General features: G+C 46.1%; 1 protein-coding gene across 1 annotated transcript in view; it reads right to left on the reverse strand.

Moving 5' to 3' along the window:
- PRICKLE2 (prickle planar cell polarity protein 2) overlaps positions 1-22,195 on the reverse strand; it is a 110,191-nt gene that overhangs the window by 71,742 nt on the left and 16,254 nt on the right. The window contains exon 2 of the mRNA XM_028152690.2: positions 12,154-12,337. Coding sequence (XP_028008491.1) covers positions 12,154-12,297 — 144 coding nt within the window. The 5' untranslated portion in view covers positions 12,298-12,337. The remainder of the gene's footprint in view (positions 1-12,153; positions 12,338-22,195) is intronic.

The following is a 22,195-nucleotide window of genomic DNA, read 5'->3' on the forward strand; positions in this document are numbered from 1 at the left end:
TATTGTCCTCAAAGGCTCCCTCTGCCCTTCTGAAACTCCTCCCTCCCACTCTTCCCTACCTCCTCTACCCCCAAGTCACCACTGATCATTAATTTAAACTTTCTGAAGTTTCATATAAATAGGATCCTACAGTAGATCATTTATTTGGGTCTGGCTTCTTTTGTTCAGAATAATGATTTTAAGATAAATTCATGTTGCTGGAAATAGCAAGAGTTCACTCCTTTTTATCACAGAGTAGTATTCTACTCTGTGGATATAATACAATTTGTTTATCCATTCAGCTGTTGATGGACATTTGGGCTGTTTCTGGCTATTTAAAGAAAAGCTGAAATCTGCCATTTTTAAAGTTCCATGCTCAAGGCATTATTTTATTTAATCCTCACAAACACACTATAGTTGAGTAATAACATTCTTATTTTTCAAACGATGAAATGAAAGCTCATGGAGGTGGATTAACTTGTCCAATTTGAACATTGAGCTACTTAGTGCCAAAGCTTACACTCCTGAACACTAGGAGCTCAGAGGACAGGTACTTAGAAGCTCCGGGAGGCCAGCACCAAGCCTGAGTCTGTGTGGGTCTTCCACAAAGAGACACGAGCTCCATGTGCTATGAGCTACTCCCTGCCACACAAAGCACAATGTACACACAGGGGTTGGGAAGCACCAGTTTCATACCAAACCTGGACAAGAGCCACACCAAAATCACAACAGAATAAGGGTACTTAATAAACAACTGTGGAACGAACAAATGGCTGAATACACAAGTGAATGAATAAACTGATGGACTAATAGATGGCTAGACGAAAGAAGGAAGTTATTAATGGACTTGGTGGTAGATTCATCCAACCATCTCATGAAACTACTCAAAATATCTCCTGAGTCAGAAGGCAGAGGAGATCATCTTGATAGTAAATGAACTCTCACACCGGCCCGCAGAGGAGGCTGCTCAGTCAGCAGAAAGGGTGTGCGGCTGTGAGCTCATGCAGGAAGTCCAGCCCAGAGGCCCACTCCCCATCGCAAGGATCCCAGAACGCGTTTACTGTAAAGGTCGAGGCCATCTGTCTTGAAAGCTGGGAACTCCAACGGCAGGTCTCCCTTTCCTGCATTTGCAAATGATCCTTGGCTTCTCTGGGCCTCACGCGCTGCACGCGAGCCTTGACAAGACCCTGCTGGTGGAACCTGGCCACGCTGCTGCTGACTTCATCTGGCAGAGGCCCTCAGGCCTGAACCCGGGTGCTCATCCCATCTCTGACGGCTCCGTTGAAAACAAGTTGACTAACAGGCAGTTTACTGAATGCTGTGCACACAGGCATGTTTCCCATTGCCATGCAATGACTCAGTGCCTTTCTGGAGCCAAGATAAACACAGGATCTTTCCCGAGATCTGTTCAGGAGATTGTTGTGGGGTCTCCTATCTCCTTACCTCCCTTCCCCCCTCATCTCTGACACAGCCCTGAGAACCCTGCGTTGAGTGACAGCGAAGGCTAACGCAGGAGAAGCGCCTCAGAAGAAATGTAATCCACTGCAGGTGGAGGAGCATGCATCTCACGCAGCCGTGAAATTCCATTCGGAGCTCAGCATGAGCTGATGGAGTAATAAAATGAAGACGACACTGCAAATGGCTGGTGAGCCTAATAATGGTTTCTGTGCAGTTTTTAGAGGGGCTATTCGATTATGCATCCCCTCCCTATGAACCAGACCACCCAGCAGGCCTAGAGAGATGAACTCCTTTGTCATTCACTCCTTCCCCCCACATCTGCCAGCTTCTGTCTTTCTTGGTATAAATAGCTTCTCACATAAAAAGTGCAAACTGTCAACTGCCTGAAAGTGAATGGTAAAGCCGGGTGCCTGGTACTATGGCCCCAGCCCAGTGGTGAGTCACAGCTGTAGAATTCATGGTCTAGGAGCATCTCTTGGGTTAACAGGCCAACGAGAGAGCCAAGGACGCAGGACCAGTGAAAGGATTTGAATTCTCTTTTAACAAACAGCCTTGTATTCAGGCCACATTCAGGGGAAGCCAGTCAGGAGCAAGATGCTGGGAACGAAAGTTGCTTCACTGTTACTCCCCATGGCGAGCCTGCTTCAGTGTCTCCAAGACCCAAAGGATGCCGGTGGCGATGACAGCAGTTACCATTCGATAGGCCTATTATGTGTCAGCATCTCCTAGGCTCTTCGCAGAGTCATTCATTTCTTCTCACAGTTACAGCTCATTTTACACGGTAGCCAAGGTTATAGAGCTAGTAAGGGGAAGAGCCAAGATTTGGCCCCATCTGTTTCCAGCCCTGTGGTTTTCCAGTGCCCGGCAGCAGTTCTGGACTTGGCCATGCCGCAGAACCACCCGAAGGCCCTGCTCAGGCAGACGATGGCCCACCTCAGAGCTCAGGTTCAGGAGGTCGGGGCCGGGACCCGAGAACCTTTATTCTGAACAAGTTCCCACGTGATACCCGAGCTGCTGGTGCTCATGCACTCCGAAACCCCTGACTGGGCTGACGGCGGAACTTAACCATCCTCCCATGTATCACCTCTCCAGACAGGCTATTTCCTTTCCAAGTAGATTCTCTAAGTCAGGGACCAGCAAACTTCAGCCTGGGGATCAAATCAGGCCCGCTGCCTGTTTTTGTAAGTAAAGTTTTATTGTCACATGGCCATGCTCACTCATTTACATACTGTCTATGCTTTCACACTACATCACAGCTGGGTATTTGCAACAAGAGACTGAATGTCCTACAAAGTCTAAAATATTTATTGCTTGGCTGTTTACAGAAATGTTTGCCAAGCCTGGCTCTATACCACCACCCGTGTCCACTGTGCCCCCAGCACACCCCTCTCTGAGGGGCTGTTCATCAATCGCTCATCTGACTGCCCCACGAGACAGCTCCACAAGGGCAGGGCTGCTTCTTTGTTGGGTCCCAGTGTCCCCCAGAGCCTGGCTTCTAGCCGGCACCCCACAAAGGTTTGCTGAAGGAATGAACGCCATTGCTGAGAGCCCAGGTCCGTGACGCTGGACCAGGAACTTGAGGGCCATGGAGCAAGTAGAGGAAATGCAGTTGACACCATGTGGGCCCCGAGCCAGGATGAGGGAGTGAGAAGAGCCAGCCAGACAGAGGTTGCTGATGGGAGGAGCAGCCTGGGGAGGCAGGGCCGTGCTGCTTCCTGCAGCGATGGGGAAACTGCTGGAGCGGGGGGAGAGGAAAGCCTTAGTCACCAGGGTCAACCTGAGATTAGGAGAAACTTCCTTCTCCAAGAATGAAAGAGCCTGTGTGACGCCCGCTCCCTCTCGGGACACACGCCAAGCCGGCTTCCTCAGATCTGAGGTCCTGGGTGGATCTCCTCGAAGAGGCGGGTGGAGGAGGAAGAGCCCAAGTGGGCGGCGGGTGGGACAGACGGCTGGCCTGAGTCCTGGCTCTGCCTCTTACCAGCGGTGGCATCCGGTCTAGTTCCCGATCCTCCCTGAGCTGCAAGGCATTCACTGGAAATGTGGGGGGCTTGTACAAGGATGAAATGTGGCCGTGTAGTTGTGTAACATTTACTGAATGAGTAACACCTATCAGACATTTTAGGCACCGAGCAATAGGGGTGAACAAGACAGTGTACGTCTCCCTCCAACAGGCTCGCATCTTAGAAGGCAGGGCACGTGACAAAGGGGTAGACACACTTGCGCACGGACTGTCTGTGAGGCATGGGCATATGGTCATAGGTGCACAGACTATCCGTGAGGCATGGGCATATGGTCATAGGTGCACAGACTATCCACGAGGCATGGGCATATGGTCACAGGTGCACAGACTATCCGCGAGGCATGGGCATATGATTCCTTGTTACCTTTTCCGTCTCCAAAGGGGGGTGCTGCTGCCTTACTTCTGTCTGTGGGCAGAAACATGAAGGTGGTGGGCGATGGGGCTCCGCGGATTCCGCAGGGGCGAGCATGGCCGGGGGACGTCCCAGCCCTCGGTCCATGATGCCTCGGCGAGGACTGGGCACCATTCACTTCTCCTCAAACCGGCCAACAGCACTCCCCAAATTCTTGGCATGGATACAAAGCTGGTGTTGATTTCATTTCGCTTCTGACCTGCACGCAGGTGAGTAACAAGCCAGGCCTCGACATGCAGGCTTCATGCCACTCAGTAGCAGCTCAAACCCACCTCCCAGAGAGGCTGTCCCTGACCAGTCCGTCCAAATGAGCAATCCCGCCAACACCCGGCCCACGTGCGCTATCACAGAAGCTGCTGTATTTCCTTCCCAGACCAGACTGGGTGGGACACGACTTGTACAGCACCGAGGGAGGACAACGCCTGGCACAGGTAAGAGTTCACTAAAAGTTTCTACCACTACCGTGAACATCACTGTTCTTTTTAAAAGCACAGCCTCACCTTACCGCGATCATTTGTTTCCTAATTTACATGTCTCCAAAACCCTGCTTACAATCACAACGTAGCAGAAATCTCAATTATCTTGTTAATTGTTTTATCACCAGTGCCTAGACCAGTGCTTGACACATAGTAGGTACACATTAGCTATCAGTTGGATAAGCGAATGCATAACTGAAAAAAGCCTAATCGCTATTCCTTTTTCCCAGGCTTTCCCAGTATAGCCTGATTCTCTCCTTACCTCCTCATTGGGGGATAAGATCCCCTGGAAAGCGGCCAGGAGGCCATCAGCCCGCGCATCAGAGACACGCTGAAGAGGCCTGAGCAGCAAAGTCAGAGCCCGTGCCAGGGCCACCCCTCCTGCTCTTCATCCCCTAGGGGAGGTGTGCAGCATCTTCTTCTGCATGGGATGGCTGTCTCTGCACTCTGAGGACCCACAGAGAATGTCCTGGGACACAACCCTGGGACCCAGGCCCGGGGACAGCAATGCTGCAGGATCCAGGTACCCAGCAAGGTGGGTGGCAGGGCCCGAAGCCGACTTGGGCATCAAAGAAGTCTGAGCTGCTCCAGCTCCACAGAGCCAGCACATCATCTGAACGAAGCTGCCCATTTACAGCAACCCTACAACCAAGTCCCTGTGGGGGGAAGGCTCCGTGTAGGTGGAATCCCAAATTATTTTATTAAAAGCCCTTGAGAAGGCATCCAGGATTCCCATTCAATCTATGCTTAACCCCTCTCCTCCATCCCCGCCTAACCTTCCTCTGTCTTGGACAGCCACAAGCCCTCATTTGGGCCAGCCCAGCCCTGAGGTCCACAGTCTCAGAGTACTAGTTCCTGGGGCGTCTGAGATTGAATCCATCACTGCTGCTCATTAGCTGTGTGTTCTTGGGCAAGTGTTTAACTTCTCTGAGCCTTCCTTTACTCACCTCTGAAACAGACAGCAATAGCAACGACCAAATTCAGTTGTTAAAGGAGAATCAAGTAATGCACGCAGTTAAAATGCTGGTGGGCAGAAACGAGTGTGTGAAGAAAATGCAGTCACGCTCTCCATGGTCATCATCATGACCACGAGGCAACCGAGGCTCCTGGAAGTTGAGCAACTTTCCCGAGGTCAGAGAGGGATGGAACAGCAGCCAGATTTGCTGACACCAAGCCAAGCCCTTCCCACTGGGCCCTGCTGCCTCCTCCTCACCCAGTGACTCCCCGCAGCTCCCCAGAAGGGGATGGTGACATAAAGGGTCCCCTGGAAACAGAAGGGGGTCTGCCAGACCCCCAGCTCCCCCATCCTGCCCAGACCCGATCCTGGAGCTGAGGGCACTGTGCCTTTGCCAGATGCCACCCAGCTCCTGCCCTTTCCAACCTGAGACACTGAAGCAGCGGCTGGACAGGGCATCGCCTAGAACACAACTTTTAAGAGACGCAGAGGGGGCAGGAATCATGGTCACGGAGCAACTCTCTACGTAGAAAACCAGTTGAAAGTCTTATATCTTTTCCGTGTGATGCAGCCCCGAACGTCTCCGGTCCTCCAGAGGACCCCGTCTCCTGCCTGCTCTGCACTAATGTCCCTGGGGTGGCCGCCATGGGTCAGGCGCTGTGCCAGGCGCTGGGGTTTTCTGGATCATAAACTACAGTGGGGGGGACAATTATTGAACAAATAATCACACCAACAAGTATCTAATTACCAGTTTGATGAACGCTAATAGGGGAGTTCCAGGGATTGCCGTGAGCGTGTGCTGGGCGTCTGGGCAGTCAGAGAAGCTCCTTGAGGAAACATTTACCTGACACATGATGGATGCGCCATAAATAACGAAGGCTATGCAACCCGATAAAGATATTGGAGACTTTCACGGGGCTCAAAACCAATGAATGCACCCATCTCTTAGGTAGTGTTGGATGGTTCATTTTACCACTTCCAGCAGAATACTCTGAAAGCCAAACACTGGACAATTACTCCTGGTATCTACTCTTCGTCCGTCCTGGGATAGTTTGAAGTGAAACTTGCGAGTTCTGGGCAAATAACCTAACCACCACTCTTTATGTGCAAAAACACAGTTAAGGTCAAGGTCAAATTACCAATGTGTGGAGACCAAGAGTTTGGGGGCATCTGTATTTGAGAATCCCCCGCAGACATTTGGGGTACCCGGAACATGGATGAGAAGGACGTGCATCAGGAGAAACACTCTGATGACCTCTTCAGACCCATGGCACAGCAAGAAGGAGAACTAATAGGAAAACCACAAGCACATGTACCATTGAGGGCCGCGGCCCAGCCCATGCGGCGGAGACCACCTCTGGAGGGCAGGATCAACGCCTGAAGGAGCTTTACATGTGACCCCTCCACCTGCAGCAACTGCTCTTCCGGAGAGGAAGCGGCGAGTGTACAGGAAGGTTGGCTGCTGTCACCTTATTTCATATCAAGGAAAGCAGACCGGAACGCACATTTCAAAAGTAAACGTTGGCTCAGGGTTGCTCAGGGTGGCACTCTGGTGCCTGGGAGGGGTCAATTCTCCTTTGCGCAGGGTCACTTGGTACTTTTCAAAACGTGTAGCATCCCAAGTTCCTACCCATGAAAACAGTAGTGGAGTCCTCCAGCCATTTCACAATAACTACCTCCTCCCAACACCCATATCCAAATGCCCCCTAGTGGTGCTGGTACCACTCCGGGTTAGGAACCAGCGACAGAGAACTGCACCCCCTTCCCAAGGAGAATCTGGACCTAAATACACTGATAGAGAAAAATCCTCGCAACACACGAAGTGGGGAAAAATCACAGTAAGTGGGTAGCATCATCACATTTTTGTCCAAAAAAACACACACCCAGAAATGTACTCCTATATCCATGGACACTTGTTATATACACACGCAAAAAGGTTGGAACACACTTCTCTGCCAAACACCTGACCCCCTCACAGGGCAGCAGCCATTATGCTGCAGTGAGAACATGGCAGGAGTTCGGTAAATGTTTGTTCAATCGAGGCATCCTTTTTTTGTTTTGATTGGAACAGAATTTTGCTGCCAGATACTCCAGGTTTTAATATCACTCTCAGCCAGGGATACTCAATCCACATTCCTCCCCCTCCTCCCCTGGACATTGGGCAATGTCTGGAGACATGATTAGTTATCCCAGCAATGGGGGGAGGATGGCGTGTGTTACTGGCTTCTAGTGGGTAGAGGCCAGGGATGCTGCCAATCACCTTGCAAAGCGCAGGAAGCCTCGAGAGCAAAGACTTACCCAGTTAACGCTGCCAATAGTGCTGAGAGGGAGAAACCCTGCTCACCACTGGCCTTTCTCATAAGCTTGTTGAACACCCCCACATCCTGCCTGGAGTACTATGTACTGTCAGTTGATAACCATGGCATCTCTGGGACACAGAGCACATCATTAAGTGTTTGGGTTTGAAGAGAAACTGGCGCCGTGTAGCAGACTTCGATGGTCAATCAGGGCGGACTCCAGCTCTCTGTTCGCTACCGCAAGGCTCTCTGGGTGGCATCAGACATATTTGGAGGAAGCAAAGGCAGAGGATCTGAGCAATCTCCCGGTTACTTTCCAGGCCAGTCATCACACATCACAGGAGCAACGCCTGTCCTCGCTGGCATCCTCTGTGATGCAGATTAGGTTTCAGACTACGTTAAGAAAATTGGGTTTTACAGCTAGTAGATTTTTCTAAAATTAAGTGCTCACATTCAAGAACACCTCCCCAAGTGGGAGGTGACTTTCAATTGCATTGTATTTAATTGAAGGCATTTCTCAGAAGAAATGGAATAATAAAGAGTATAACCTGAAGGTCTACTAACCAACCCCACGCCAGGGGCTAAAATGAAAGGTTTCCAACGGAAAGGAAAGGAAACACATTGCTCCCAACCCTGACTAGTCGTATTTTGCCTCCAGCACAAAGCATTTTAATGTTCATTATAATTTCTCTTGGTAGAAAAATGGCTTTTCTCAAACCAGAGACAACTAACACGATACTAAACTTTTATTAGTGAGAGGCATTTAGGACTCAAACTTTTCTAATCTTAGAGCATACTGGATAAGGTTTTAAAAACCTTTAAACCTACACAATTCAAGGTATCTCATAATTTACAAATTTGAAGTGCATTTACTTCATGCAACAAATATCTTTAATATAGACTTATATTTTATTAGGCAAGTACAGAGCCCTTCAAATAGCTTGAAGAGACAGTCTCTCTCTGAAGACAATTTCCCTTTCTAAGTATCTGTGTCATAGAGGTCTGAGTAAGTGTAAAGAATAGAGAAAACTGTGTAAAGAGCAACAAAATTTTAAGAGAGGAATATCCTTTCATCTGACATAATTCAAACCACTTGTTTAATAGCATTAATCATCTTCTTTCAAAACAAATCAAAGAACGTTGCTTTATACTTCCCCAAGACGTTCATTTTGGATGAGTCAAAGTGGCCTCCAAAATACCATAATCGCTCACTTTTTGAATTGGAGAATTTAACCAAGAACTAGCTTCTGCAATTGTCTATTTCTTGGCTCAATAGGAAATTTTGCCTGAATCTGAACATCATAGACTGAAGTTTAACCATCTTAAAGAAGAAATCTACGTAAGCAGGGAACTGAAAACAGTTTAACTTTGAAATTTCAGGGCCCAATTTAGCAGGAAGCAAAGTGAACAAAAGAAGGATGGGTCTCTTAGAAGCTGCTGGAAATGAGGTTAGCACAGAAATGAAACAAGCTCACAGATGTATCGAGGTGTGAAAACTCATTGCTCAAGTACCAGGGGCAGAATGGTGATGTCAAACAAAGATCCTCAGTCACCCACCACCTCATCTGAGTTTTACAGACAAACTCAAATCCTCTCATTCTTCTTAAACTTACACTTTAATAATATAATCCTTACTGAAACAGGAAAATATATAACTTCAACCTACTAACAGAGAGAAAACACTCATTTCTTGCTGTTAATATCCAAGTTCCCTTCAATTCTCATGGACATTATTTCCTGTGAATGTTTCTATTCTGAGATATTTTCTCCATGGGAGGAATCAGAATAGAGATCACAAAACTGAAGTACCTGCAGGGTTTAGGAAGGCACCACAAAGGGGTAAAGTGGGCTTAGAGGAGACTAGGGTGACTTGTAGAGATCAAACTCTGTCTAGAAAGAATGCCAGCTCTCAACGCAATGGCCAACACACCATTCCTGGCAGAAATGAGAATTCAGATCCTCAAATTTTCATGATTATTTTTAAAGAATACTTTATTGATTTTTTAGAGAAACATTGATGTGAGAGCCCAACATCAGTCAGCTGCTTCCTATACTTTCCCCTCTACCCCAACTCCCCACCCCACACACATACCACTGGGGATTTGAGCCCACGATCTGGACATCCAACCGACAACCCTTTAATGCACAGGATGGCACCCAACCAACTGAGCCACACTGACCAGGGCCATAAGCATAAACTCTTAACTAAAAATTCCTAATTATTAAGCATTAGTAATTAATTTAAAGTTTTTTTTCTTATGGCTCTAGAATTTCATTTTTTATTGACTTTATTGGGGTGACATTGGTTAATGAAATTATACAAATTTCAGATGTACAGTTCTATAACACATCATCTGTATATTGTATTGTGTGTTCAGTCACATAATACAATATACAGATCAAGTCTCCTTCCATCACCAAGTCAAGTCTCCTTCCATCACCATTTATCCCGCCTATGGCCTCCTCTATCTCCCCCCATCTTATCTACTAAGTCAAAAGTTTAAACAATATTTTGCTGGCTAAAGAAATCTTGCCCTGTGTGGTTGATTTCGTCAGCCAATTTGCAACCTTAGTATTGGAAGAAAAAAATGAGAAATGGCCAATCAAAGTGATGTTATCAGGGTCCCACCCTTAAGTTGTTGGTGAATTCTTGGGTCTTTCTTTTTTTAAAAAGAATGTCTTTATTGATTTTTAGAGAGAGAGGAAGGGAGAGGGATAGATAGATAGAAACTCCAATGAGAGACAAACATCATCAATTGGGTGCCTCCTGTACGCCTCCCACTGGGAATCGAGCCTGCAACCCGGGCATGTGTCCTGATCGGGAATAAAACTAGTGACCTTTTGGTTCCTACATGGACACTCAACCATTGAGCTACACTGGCCGGGTTCTTAGGTCTTTCTTAATCATAAAGAACTTTTTCTACATATGTAATACTTTCAACAATAGAGTTATTTAAAAAAGAACTTTTTCTAAAAGCATGACCACATCTGAAGTTCCTAACTTGAAATTTCAGGGCTTTTTAAGTTTCAAAACATTCTGTCAGATATAAAGACCTGCAGAGCAAGAAGCTCTCTGTGTCAGAGGAAGGGAACAGTGGTCAAACACTTAAGATTCTGGTAAACCTGCCTCTTAAAGATATGTTACTGTCGTAACCAGCTAGCTAATATTAATAATAGTTAAGGAGCAGAGGGAAGGCCAGATACAAGCAAGGCCATCTGGGCAGCTTCACTTGGAAGCTGCAACTTCACACTCCCCGGGGAACCACCTGTCCATGCCCTGCAGATCACCAGGGGGAAGAGACCAACAAAGGGGGGATAGGCGCAGGTGCAGTGAAGTCTGGGTCACATGGGGAGGATGCTTGCCTGTCAGTCTGACCTGGGAATAAAGATAATTGCCTAGGGGGTGGAGCCACCGCAAGTGTGCGAAATCTTGGAAGGTCATATCCCCCAGGCAAAGGAGTTCTTGCTCTCTTGTCCCTTTCGCTTTGCTCCTGTTTCCTTGCACTCATGGGTGCTCCCTCCACAGCCACATGGCCTAGAAGCTACATGGCCCACGGCCATCTGGACCCCACACACCATGGACTGCAGCTGGGAACACAGGCTAACCTGACCAGATGCGGGACTGGACTGTGCAAACGTGGAGCAGAAACTCTGGGCACTGGCTCTGATCCTAGCCCTGCTGAAGACGAAATGGGACTTTTCCATGGTGGGACAGAGGGAGCTGGGACCTTGGAAACTCAGGGGGTTAATTCCACAGAAATAAAACTTTATTTTATTTCTCCTGGGGGGAGGGGCTTCAGGAAATTCTTATTCCAGCGGCACCCCACGAAGCCCACTTCCACTAACAACAGGTGGGGACACGGACAGCACCTCACTGATAACAGATGCAGAGAGAAGATCATGGAAATACCTAGCCGAAAGCAGGGGCTTCTAAGCCAACACTGAGGCTGGTGGAAGAGAAAATTCCAAGTACCAAGAAATGCAAAGCAGAGGCTGTATATCACTGGGAAAAATGCAGTGAACAGAAAAAACCAAGTTCATCTCATCGAGCCAATAATATTTACAGCCTGTGGGTAGTGCCAAAATATTTCAGGAAATGCCAATGTCTTTCTTTGTAAAGCAAGGCCAAGAGTAATATTTAAACACAGCACATATAAATCACTGGGGGGAACAGGCGAATGAATCCACATTTCCTCACTCTGCTTTACAAAGAATCTTAACCTCAAGATTCATGGTCAAGGCAGAACTCCCTTCCCTCTCCGAAATTAAAGATTCGCTATCTAATGTTCCAAAGCCAACATTTCTGATAAGTTGCTAGACCATCTTCTGTTAACAGTTCATGGCAATACGGAATGAATGAAAGTGATGGCTCACACAAAGCTCAGTTTCATTTCTCTTCCTCATTTCCCATTGCGGCCTCAGCCATCTCCAACCCATGGAGCCCCAACCACTTCCCTGAATCAGCCAAGTCAACGCTTCCTTCTGAACTGGACTGAGACAGGATGGGCAAGACAAAGGCAAAAGGCAAACCACACTTTCCCTCCTCCGAGTGGTACCTGTTCAGGCTTCAGCCCAGGCGGGACCCAGGCGTACTCCTCCAAGGCGCAGCCCGAGTCGTCGTCCGAGGTCGAGTTCCTCTGGAAGTCAAACATGAGTTTGCTGACGGTCTTCTCCATCTCCAGGGGCATCACCGTCACCATGTGCTCCTCCTGAGGGCACTTGCAGTGCAGACAGATCTTCCTGCAAGCAGCAAAGGCGGGAGGTGAGGGGAAGGCCAGAACCCCCATTATTTTCCATTGGCCTGCCAGTCCCCAGCCCTTGGATCCCAAACGATATAAACACATTCCTTGGCAACTGCTTTTTGGCAAAAGCATCTAAGGGAGCATAGCACAGCACGCCTGACTTTGTAGATGGCAGGCAGTGCACATGTGCAGACACCGTGGAAGGTCAGAGACCCCCAAGTAAGCATGCTAAGGATGTTTAAACACGGGCCCCAACCTTTCCTTCTAAATCAGTTCCCCAAGAGGAATGTCAAACTATTTTTTATTTTAGCAGGTAAAACACTGGAGAAAGACCATGACCACAATTTCCTTGACTGTAACAGTAATTAAATAGACATAATACATATGCTATTACCAGTAGACTTAACAAATACTGACAACATACCATTTTTATGAAAGGTTCTTAGACCTTGGAAAATGAACGCGGCTTTAAAAAGAACTGCAGGTGAGATTTTCTTTAAGAAGAGAAAAATATTTTCCCCATTAAACAAATCTGGGCCCACGATTTTATGAGAAAGGCATTTTCATTTCCACTAAAGATCCCTGTAGGTTTGAAATTTAATTAGAAACCCAAATCTTCCCTAAATTGATTGTTTTTATAATATACAAAGGAATCATGCATGCAAATTCTTTCAAAAGGCAGCAGCCAATGATCAAAATCTCTTCTCCAAATTGAGCATTCCTCTTTAAGGTTACATCTTTCCATTCTCCATGGCTACACAAATGGTGAAGCAATAAAAAGGTTCATTCAGCAACACAAAAGCATGTCTAGCGTCCATCAATAAAACAGACAAAAATAATGGAGGAGGAAATTTTAACGAAAATAAGCTGTTATATGTATACTCTTATCTTTGATTAGTTCCAGTAGCACCTTACAAAGGCAACAAAGAGTCCATCATCCTAATCCCACATGTGCCTGAATTTTATTTTATTTTACTTTATTTATTTGGTGTCTGAATTTTTTGATAACAGCTTTAAGATATAATTCATATGTCATAAAAGTCACCATTTAAAAGTGGCTTTGATCCTAGACACTTCTACTAATTTGGGGATTTTTTTTTCAGGGTTATTTTATGATAGAAAACATACTGAAGAGCAAGTAAGATACCTTTTTTCCCTGCTTCATTCATAGGATTAAATATCACCAATTAGCTTCTTGTTGCAGAGAAATGGGAACTTTAATTTAATTTATTTATTTTACTTTATTTTAGAGAGAGGCAGAGGGGGAGAGAGAGGAGAGAGAAACGTTGAGTTGTTATTTAGCTTTTAGTATGTTCACAGAGTTGTGAAACTATCATCACTGTCTAATTTTAGAACATTTTCATCACCCCCAAAGAAACCCCGTGCACATGAGCAGTAACTTCCCACATTCCCGTTCCCCCAGGTCCTGACAACCACTAATCCATTTTCTATTTATATGGTTTTGCCTATTCTGGAAATTTCACATAAATGAAATCATACAATATGTAGGTTTTTGAAACTTGCATCTTTCATATAATATGTTTTCAAGGGTCATCTATGTTGCAGCATGTGTCAATCCTTCATTGCCTTTTTATTGAAATATAATATTCCATTGTATATTTTGTTTATCCATTTATCAGTTGGTGGGCATTTGGATTGTTTCCACTTTTTGACCTTTGTGAATTAATGCTGCTCTGAATATTTATGGGCACGATTGTGTGTGTGTGTGTGTGTGTGTGTGTGTGTGTGTGTGTACATATGTTTTCTATTCTCTTGGGTGGATACCCAGGAGTAGAATTGCTGGGTCATATGGTAACTTTAAGCTTAACAATTTGAGGAATTGTTAAACTTTTTTTTCAAAAAATATATGTACCATTTTATATTCCTACCATCAATGAATGAGTGTTCCATTTTCTCTGCTTCCTCCCTATACTTGTTATTCTTTCTTTTTGATTATTGCCATCCTAGTGGGTTTGAAGTGGTATCTTACTGTGCTTTAGATGTGCACTTTTTAAATAGCTAATTATGTTGAGCATCTTTTAACGTGCTTATTATATCTCTTCTTTGTAAAAATGTCTATTCAAATCCTTAGTCCATTTTTAAATTGTTACTTGTCTTTTATTACTAAGTTGTAAACATTTTTATATACATATATCCTGGATACAATTCCTTTATCAGATAGTACATGATTTGCAAAAATTTTCTCCCATTATGTGGGTTTTCACTTCCTTGATGATGCCTGTTAAAGCACAATTTTTTTTTAAATTTTGAAGAAGTCCAATTTATATTTGTTTTCTGTTGTTGCTTGTGCTTTAAGTATCATATCTAAGAAACCATTGCCTGACTTAAGGTCATAAAGATTTACTCCTATATTTGAATCTAAGAGTTTTATGGTTTTAGCTCTTACTAGTATATGTGGATCTATGTTCCATTTTGAGTTAATTTTCATATATGACCTGAGGTAGGAGTCCAGATTCATACTCCTGTGGCTATCCAACGGTCCCAGCACCATTTGTTAAAAGTCTATTCTTTCCCCATTGAAGTGTCTTGGCATCCTTCTCAAAAATTAATTGATCATAAATTTAAAGGTTTATTTCTGGCCTTTCAATTATTCCATTGATCTGTATGTCTGTCCTTCTGCCAGTATTACACTGTCTTTGTTACTGTCGCTGTGTAGTAAGTTTTGAAACTGTGAAGTGAGGCTCCTCCAAAATTGTTCCCCTTTTAAAAAGTTGTTTTGATTCTTCTGCATCCCTGGCATTTGCATCATAAAATATGAATTTTAGGATAGTAGCTTGCCAATTTCTGCAAAATGGTCCTGCTGGGAATTTGACAGGGATTGCATTGAATCTGTACACCAGTTTGGAGAATATTGCTGTCTTAACAACATTAAGTCTTCCAATCCATGAACGAAGGATGTCTTTCCGTTTATTTCAGTATACTTTAATTTCCTTCGATGCTATTTTGTGGTTTTCTGTTATGTCTTGCACTTCTTTTGTTAAGTTTATTTTTAAGTAATTTATTCTTATTGATACCACTGTAAATGAAACTGTTTGCTTAGTTTCATTTTCTAGATTGTTACTGTATAGAAACACAAATGATATTTGTACATGGATGTTACATCATACCATCTTGCTGAACTTGCTTATTAATTCTAATAGTGTGTGTGTTTCCTTTGGACTTCCTGTAGCCCAGACAGCCTTGTTTCTTTCTTTCCCGCCTGATGTCTTTCTCTGTCTTTGTCTTGCCTCACTGCCTTGAGCACGCTGGCGACCAGCAGTGGCATGTGTGGGCATCCTGGGAGGGCGCCTGGTCCTCAGGGAAAGCAGCGGTCGTTCACCATCGAGTATGACTTAGCTGTGGGCTTTCTGTCGAGGCCCTTTATTAAACCGGAGACGTTTCCTGCTAGGCTAGTTTGTTGATTGTTGTCTTCATTCACAGAAGGGTGTTGGATTTTGAATGCTTTTTTAGCATCCACCGAGGTGGCCAGTTGGTTTTTGTCCTTCATCTATTAATATCGTGTGCCTGAATGTTGACACCCAAATGTTCCGAGGAAACAAAATCAGCTTAATCCAGCCGAATTAGGCCTGCCATGGTCTCCCACGTCCTGCTTTCTGTCAGATGGAAAATACAACAGCCAGAATGCACACGGGGGTCTGGTTTGCATCTCCAAACTCAAAGATGTTTAATCCTAACCCTCGCTGTTCCTTTTGGAAATAGAGCTCATTTTAATAGTAACTAATTAATCAGCTACTTTAAAAAAAAGTCAGGGGTTTGGGGAAGTCGTCAGTTTTTTTTTTGTGTGTGTTTTTTTTTTTCCTCTTAAAATTTTTATGCCAGCTTATGGCTTAAGAAAAAACGTTTTCATGTACTAGTATTTAAGCAAATTTAGGAAGTTCTTTGGCAACTAACAGTTTTTACTGGAAAGTCATACTTTTAAAACAAAAGGTAGAGGATATTTTTAAAACCAATTCAGATTCTAGAATATTCCTCAGTGAAACTTATTCAGCAATGCAGGGAAGAGCACACTATTTAATGCTGGACGGATGGGATCTAATGAACTAAAGCTCCAGGAGAAGGGAAAAGACAAGGAGAGTCACCGGATTATGGAACCAGTTCCAGAACGAGTCCCACTGCGGAGAAGCGTGAGCACAAAAGAAAGGGGAGAGGCCGAGGGCCCCGTTTAGTCTCTCAACAAATAACTGTCAAGCACCTACCATGTGCCAGGCACTGCATATGGCACTTGGGATGCCAACCAGACACAGACCCCTGCCCTCGTAGACCCTACATTATTAGAAGCGAGAAGCATAGCATGTGCAAGAAACATGACAGACTGCACACCAAGAAAGACAAGTCCACCGCCACTTCCCAAAGGCTCAGAGAGGCTGAGCAATACGTTCAAAGTCAGCCCTAAACAGAGGTTCAAAGGAGGATCTGATTCCTGAACAAAAACAATTCCTTATAGACAGCATCCCTGATTCCAAGAATACACTTTTTAAAAACAAACAAACATTTTTTTTATTGATTTTTTTTTAGAGAGAGGAAGGGAGAGGGAAAGAGAGATAGAAACATCAATCAGAGAGAAACATGCAAGCCCACTACTGGAGATCGAGCCCATAACCCGGGCATGTGCCCTGAGCGGGAATCAAACAGTGAACTCCTGGTTCATAGGTCAATGCTCAATCACTGAGCCACACTGGCCGGGCCAGAATAGGCTTTTACTCCTGAACAAAAACATTCAGAAAAATCAAAACCAGGCCCTGGCCGGGTAGCTCAGTTGTTAGAGCATCACCTGGATGCACCAAGGTTGTGGTTTCGATCCCTGGTCAGGGCACATACAAGAAGCAATCAATGAATGCATAAATAAGTGGAACAACAAATCAATCTCTCTCTCCTCTCTCCCCCTTCTTCTCTCTTTCTAAAAATCAATCAATAAAGAAAAAGAAAAACCAAAACCAAAGAGGAAAAAAGAAGAAAAGATGTAAAAAAAGAAAAGTGGTAAATCGAAACCAGGAAGATCTGTATTTCCCTGCCCGCCGTCCATCTTCATTTATAACTGACAGGCACTCCTGTAGCACAGCATTTTTATTGCAAAGAATCTTCAGCCTCAGAGGGTTCCACCACCGCCTTTGGAAAGACTAATTTAATAACCTCTGTTTACAAATGGGGACCCAAGGCCCAGAGGCTTGGAAAGGAGCCGAGGGTCAGAGGCAAAGCCAAGAGGGTTTCTCTGGATCCTCATGAGTCTCCCCATCTTGGCAAATGCGCACAGCAACACCCCACAGCTCTCTGCGGACACAGTGATTGAAGCTTTTGAGGAGTGCGTCGGGAAGTATATGATTTGGTCTTTTTTTTTCCAAATAGACATTATGAAAATAGAGCCTGCTAGTAAAGCAGGATTTCATTTTTTTAAAAAAAAAAATCCAACCATATGAAGCGTGCATTGGTTTCATTCTGTCAGAGCTGACAGTCTACCTGCACATAATTGGGTTTGTGAATGACAAGTTTCCAAGGAAGAAGGCATGATTCAGAGAGCAGAGATCCTGAATTCCCCTTTCTTCCTTCCCTCTACCCGGCAACGGCCCCTGAGCCCTCCGTACAGAAGTTGCAGCGATTAATTCATTCGCTCCCACATTCAGAAGCCACATCTGCTCTTCCATGGAATACACATCCCTGCAGGTGCAGGCTCTCTTTTGAACCATTTCCAAGTTCTCCGGTCATGTGCACCGGTGACCACACTGGAGGCTGACTAACAATTTCTATCGATTAACTATGTACCGTGATGTGGAAGGACTCATTACAAAAACATTGGGTATGTGTGAGGGGGTCTCATCCTTGAGATGTTGACAGGTTATTTGCAACACTAAACTCCGAGCCATCATGTCTTGTTTGGCGTGAGAAGTGATAAAATGAAGGCAAAAAATGGATCGTCTTTTATCACACGATTCTGACAAGTTCACGTCATATACTGCAGCTTTCTAGATTTGGAGGGGATTGTAATCATCATTAAGTCCCTTTAAAATTTTCCTGCTCTCTCTCTTTCACTCCCACCCCCATTTTTTAATGAGAGGAAAATACCTTTTGCAGAAGGACTCACATGGAAATAATTCAGTATATTGCACAGAGCTGCCCAAGTTGATGTGAGGGAAGAAGACCCTGAACTCAGCTGCTCTCAGGCTCAACTTCCGCCCCTAACCCCAGGCACTCCCATTGTCCTAAGGCCCCAAGGTCCCACAGGCAGCAGTGTGGGAGCCAGCATGCGCCCTGGACCTCTCAGGTCTTTTCCAGCACTTACCCAAAAGTGAAGGAGGTGCCCAATTCGTGGATAGATGATGGAAAAAGAGAGAGAGAGAGAGAGAGAGAGAGAGAGAGAGAGAGAGAGAAGAGAGAGAGAGAGGAAGAGAGAGGTCTGTCCGTGGCTTTTAAAAGACAATCCTAATCATGAAGCTCTGCACTTAAATAATGACATGATTCCAGTTTCGAGACCTTCGGGGAAGAAGCTCTGGGAGCAGTGACGTGCCCAGTGGCTCTGACTGGATAGTCCCGCAGGCCCAGGAGCTGCGTTTCCGACAGCATCCCAGGTGATTCTGACTCACTTGGAGGATACTTTTCAGCAGTTCGCCTCTTAGGAGGCAGCTCCTGAGGCAGAGCACAGCCTGAGAACCGCTGTGTGTCCTACCAGCAGAGCTGATAGTCCTGCAACTCTGGGCAACATGCATTCATTCATTCATTTTATTATTTTTAAAATATATTTTTATTGATTTCAGAGGGAGGGAGGGAGAGAGAGAGAGAGAAACATCAATGATGAGAGAGAATTATTGATCAGCTGCCTCCTGCACGCCCCCTACTGGGGATTGAGCCTGCAATCGGGGAATGTACTCTTGACTAGAATCGAACCCAGGACTTTTCAGTCTGCAGGCCGACCCTCTATCCATTGAGCCAAACGGGCTAGGGCTGGGCAACGTACATTTAAAAAAATCATTTCTTCCTGTGCCAACTCCTCCTGATCACCATGTCTTAAATGCTGACGTCACTAAGCCCACCTGTCACTCAGCTGGGTACCCCCTGGGGCATTGGCAAGAAGGTGCTGGTGAGAGGAAGGACTACACCAGCCACCAGCATGCGCCTCATTGCCATCTTTCCTTCTGCCTGCCACCTCCCCCGTGGTATGGGCTTCTCTGCCCAAGTCCATGGCCAGATCAAGTTCAGGCCACTTTCAGGCACAGGGTTAAGGGGCGGACTGTTTACAGCAAGCATGTCAAACTCGTGGCCTGCGGGCCACAAGCCTCGTTTATTTGGTCTGTGTTAGCCCTTGAATCTGACATGCTTGGCTTACAGCGTGGCTCAGCCCCAACACAGACCAAGTGATTGATGGGCATGCGCAATGCCGGACTCAATGTGGCAACGCTTCAGGCAGCCGACATCAGGTGTGGGAAAATGCACCTTCGTTCAAGGCGAAGCACTGAAATAACCCTGAGGCCTCCAGAGCTTTTTGCTAAACAACAGATGTGCCCTAGGTATTCAGATTCTTCCATGACGCCAGCTCACCAAAGGCTCCTTTTATTCTTCCAGAGAGGAAATCTTTTTCTCCTTATAATTTAAAGTTACTGCTTCCTTATCCCTAAACAACAGCAACACGCAGTTAATGTGGAAAAGGATCAGGAATTACATAGAAACCAGAAGAAGGAAAATATTTCAAAACCCGCCCAGTCCCAGAGATAACCCTGTTAAACAGAAACAGCTGCGGTCCTCTGGTTCCCTCGTGGTAGGAAACGAGACCAGATTTCAGTCTGTTCCCCCTCGGTGAGCACAGGGAGCCACGCCTGGCCTGGGATGACGACCGAGCCAGAGCCACCCACGTGTGCGCACACTGCAAGGAGAGGTGCATTATCCAACCCGATACGTGGGTCTGTTCTGATCTGCTTCCCTGTAGCAGGATCGGAGAATTTATTTACACAGCCGGGAAGATGCCGGCAACGTGGGATTGCACATATCTTAATGGGCATCTCAGAGTTAAGTTAGGTCCCTCAGATAAAGAACATCTGAAAACCAGATTTTAACATCTATCGACTTGCAATTTTCTGTGCTGGTGGGGAGAGATGGGGCGTGGCTAATGTAAAACCACCACGCCTTGGCTCTGCAGTGCGTCTGTGCACATCAGTCACATACTCTCGGCGCTGCAATAACTTACGTCACCGCCAACCACCTGCAGGACCTGCCCTGGCAGGACGGGCTCAGCGCCGCTGGGCAGGACTCTGGCTTTCGCAGCTGCTCTGCTGCCCAGTCCCCTTGGGTTGCCAACGCGAGCATCGCCTTTTCCCATGCCATGCAAAGCACCAGCCCAAAATGGGCCAAAAGTTATTCTGAGTTCGCTGCCTTTTGGGAACACCTTGCCCATGCTGTAGGAGGTAAGTAAGAGTTTCTCGGGAAGAGAGTTTTTCCTGGGTTGCAAGCTGCCGGGAAGTAAGTGGATAAAGAGGCAGTGGTTGTACGTAACAAAAAAGGCCTGACCCCACTGTGCTTAAGTGAGCCAGTAAGGACGGGAAGCAGCGCCCACCTGCCCTAAGAGATTGCTGAGATCATCCCACCGTAAGTCGGAGTTGTCGAAACTGAGCTTTCGCAAAGAACACGAGCTAAACTGTCCCCCCCAAAACTGCACAGGTCACGGGCTCCAGCGTCACCTTCCACATCCCCCAAACATGTGGAGGATCAGAATGGCAGAGAGGAAGGCAGACAAAAATATATGTGTGGGGCACAGCTGGTGTGGCTCAGTGGTTGAGTGGCAACCCATGAACCTGAAAAGGAAAATGGGGGATGGGAGGGGAGGGGGCTTGCAACCTAGTTCAGTATCTGGTTAAAACTGTAGTCTTACTTCCCCACTCTGACTGACTTGGGTGGAGCTGCAGAGCCTAACCCCAGGGCCCCGCCACAGCTGATTTGGGCAGAGCTATGGAGCATGCCCCCAAGGCCCCACCAAGACTGATGTGGGCGGAGCTGTGGGGACCCTCAGGGGCCCACCACAGGAGGAGATATATAGGTCCGAGCCTCCCCACGAGTTCAGTTCAGGCTTTGGACCCGCAATTCCCCTGGACCAGCAGATCTGTGAAATAAAGGTTAAACTGTCCTCCCTCAGAGTGCTGGCTGATCGTTCTCCCGTGCATTCTGCCACAACAAACCAAGAGGTCACTGGTTCAATTCCCAGTAAGGGCACATGCCCAGGTTGCTGGCTCGATCCCCAGAAGGGGCATGCAGGAGGCAACTGATGATGTTTCTCTCTCATCAAAGTTTCTATCTCTCTATCCTCTCCCTTCCTCTCTCTCTAAAAATCAATACAGACGTATTTTAAAAACATGTGTGAGGGCTGGCCTGAAATGAAATGAGGGTGCTCCAAAAGGTGACAGCCTGCCCCCAAAGGATCAAGGAATCCACACAAATGAGACCTCCAGGGCCCTGCCTCTCGCCTCTCATTCCAACATGCGCTTTGGCACTGAAGGATGGCAGGGCAGCTGAGCACCGTGGCTGTATTTTCACTATTAACATCATTTCTTACATTTATGGAGGGCTTATAATATTCATATTACTTTTACATAGCTTATCTCATTTATTCATCCCCACCGGTCCTGGAAAGTTGGCATTTGTATCCATTTCACAGATTTAAAAATGTGGGTTATGCACTCATAAGCCACCTGACTAAAGTCAGACAAATTAGAACCCATGGCCTCTGACTCCAGACCAGTGCTATGTTTACCACCTTGTTTTAAGTAGTGTGGCCAAATCTGCCTTCCTTCTTTTCTTCTGTGCACCTTTCCATCCTCCCCTCCATCCATATTCATCCATATCCATCCATCCATATCCA

Source organism: Eptesicus fuscus, chromosome 18 (assembly GCF_027574615.1).
Source record: "Eptesicus fuscus isolate TK198812 chromosome 18, DD_ASM_mEF_20220401, whole genome shotgun sequence".
In the NCBI taxonomy this organism is placed as follows: domain Eukaryota; kingdom Metazoa; phylum Chordata; class Mammalia; order Chiroptera; family Vespertilionidae; genus Eptesicus; species Eptesicus fuscus.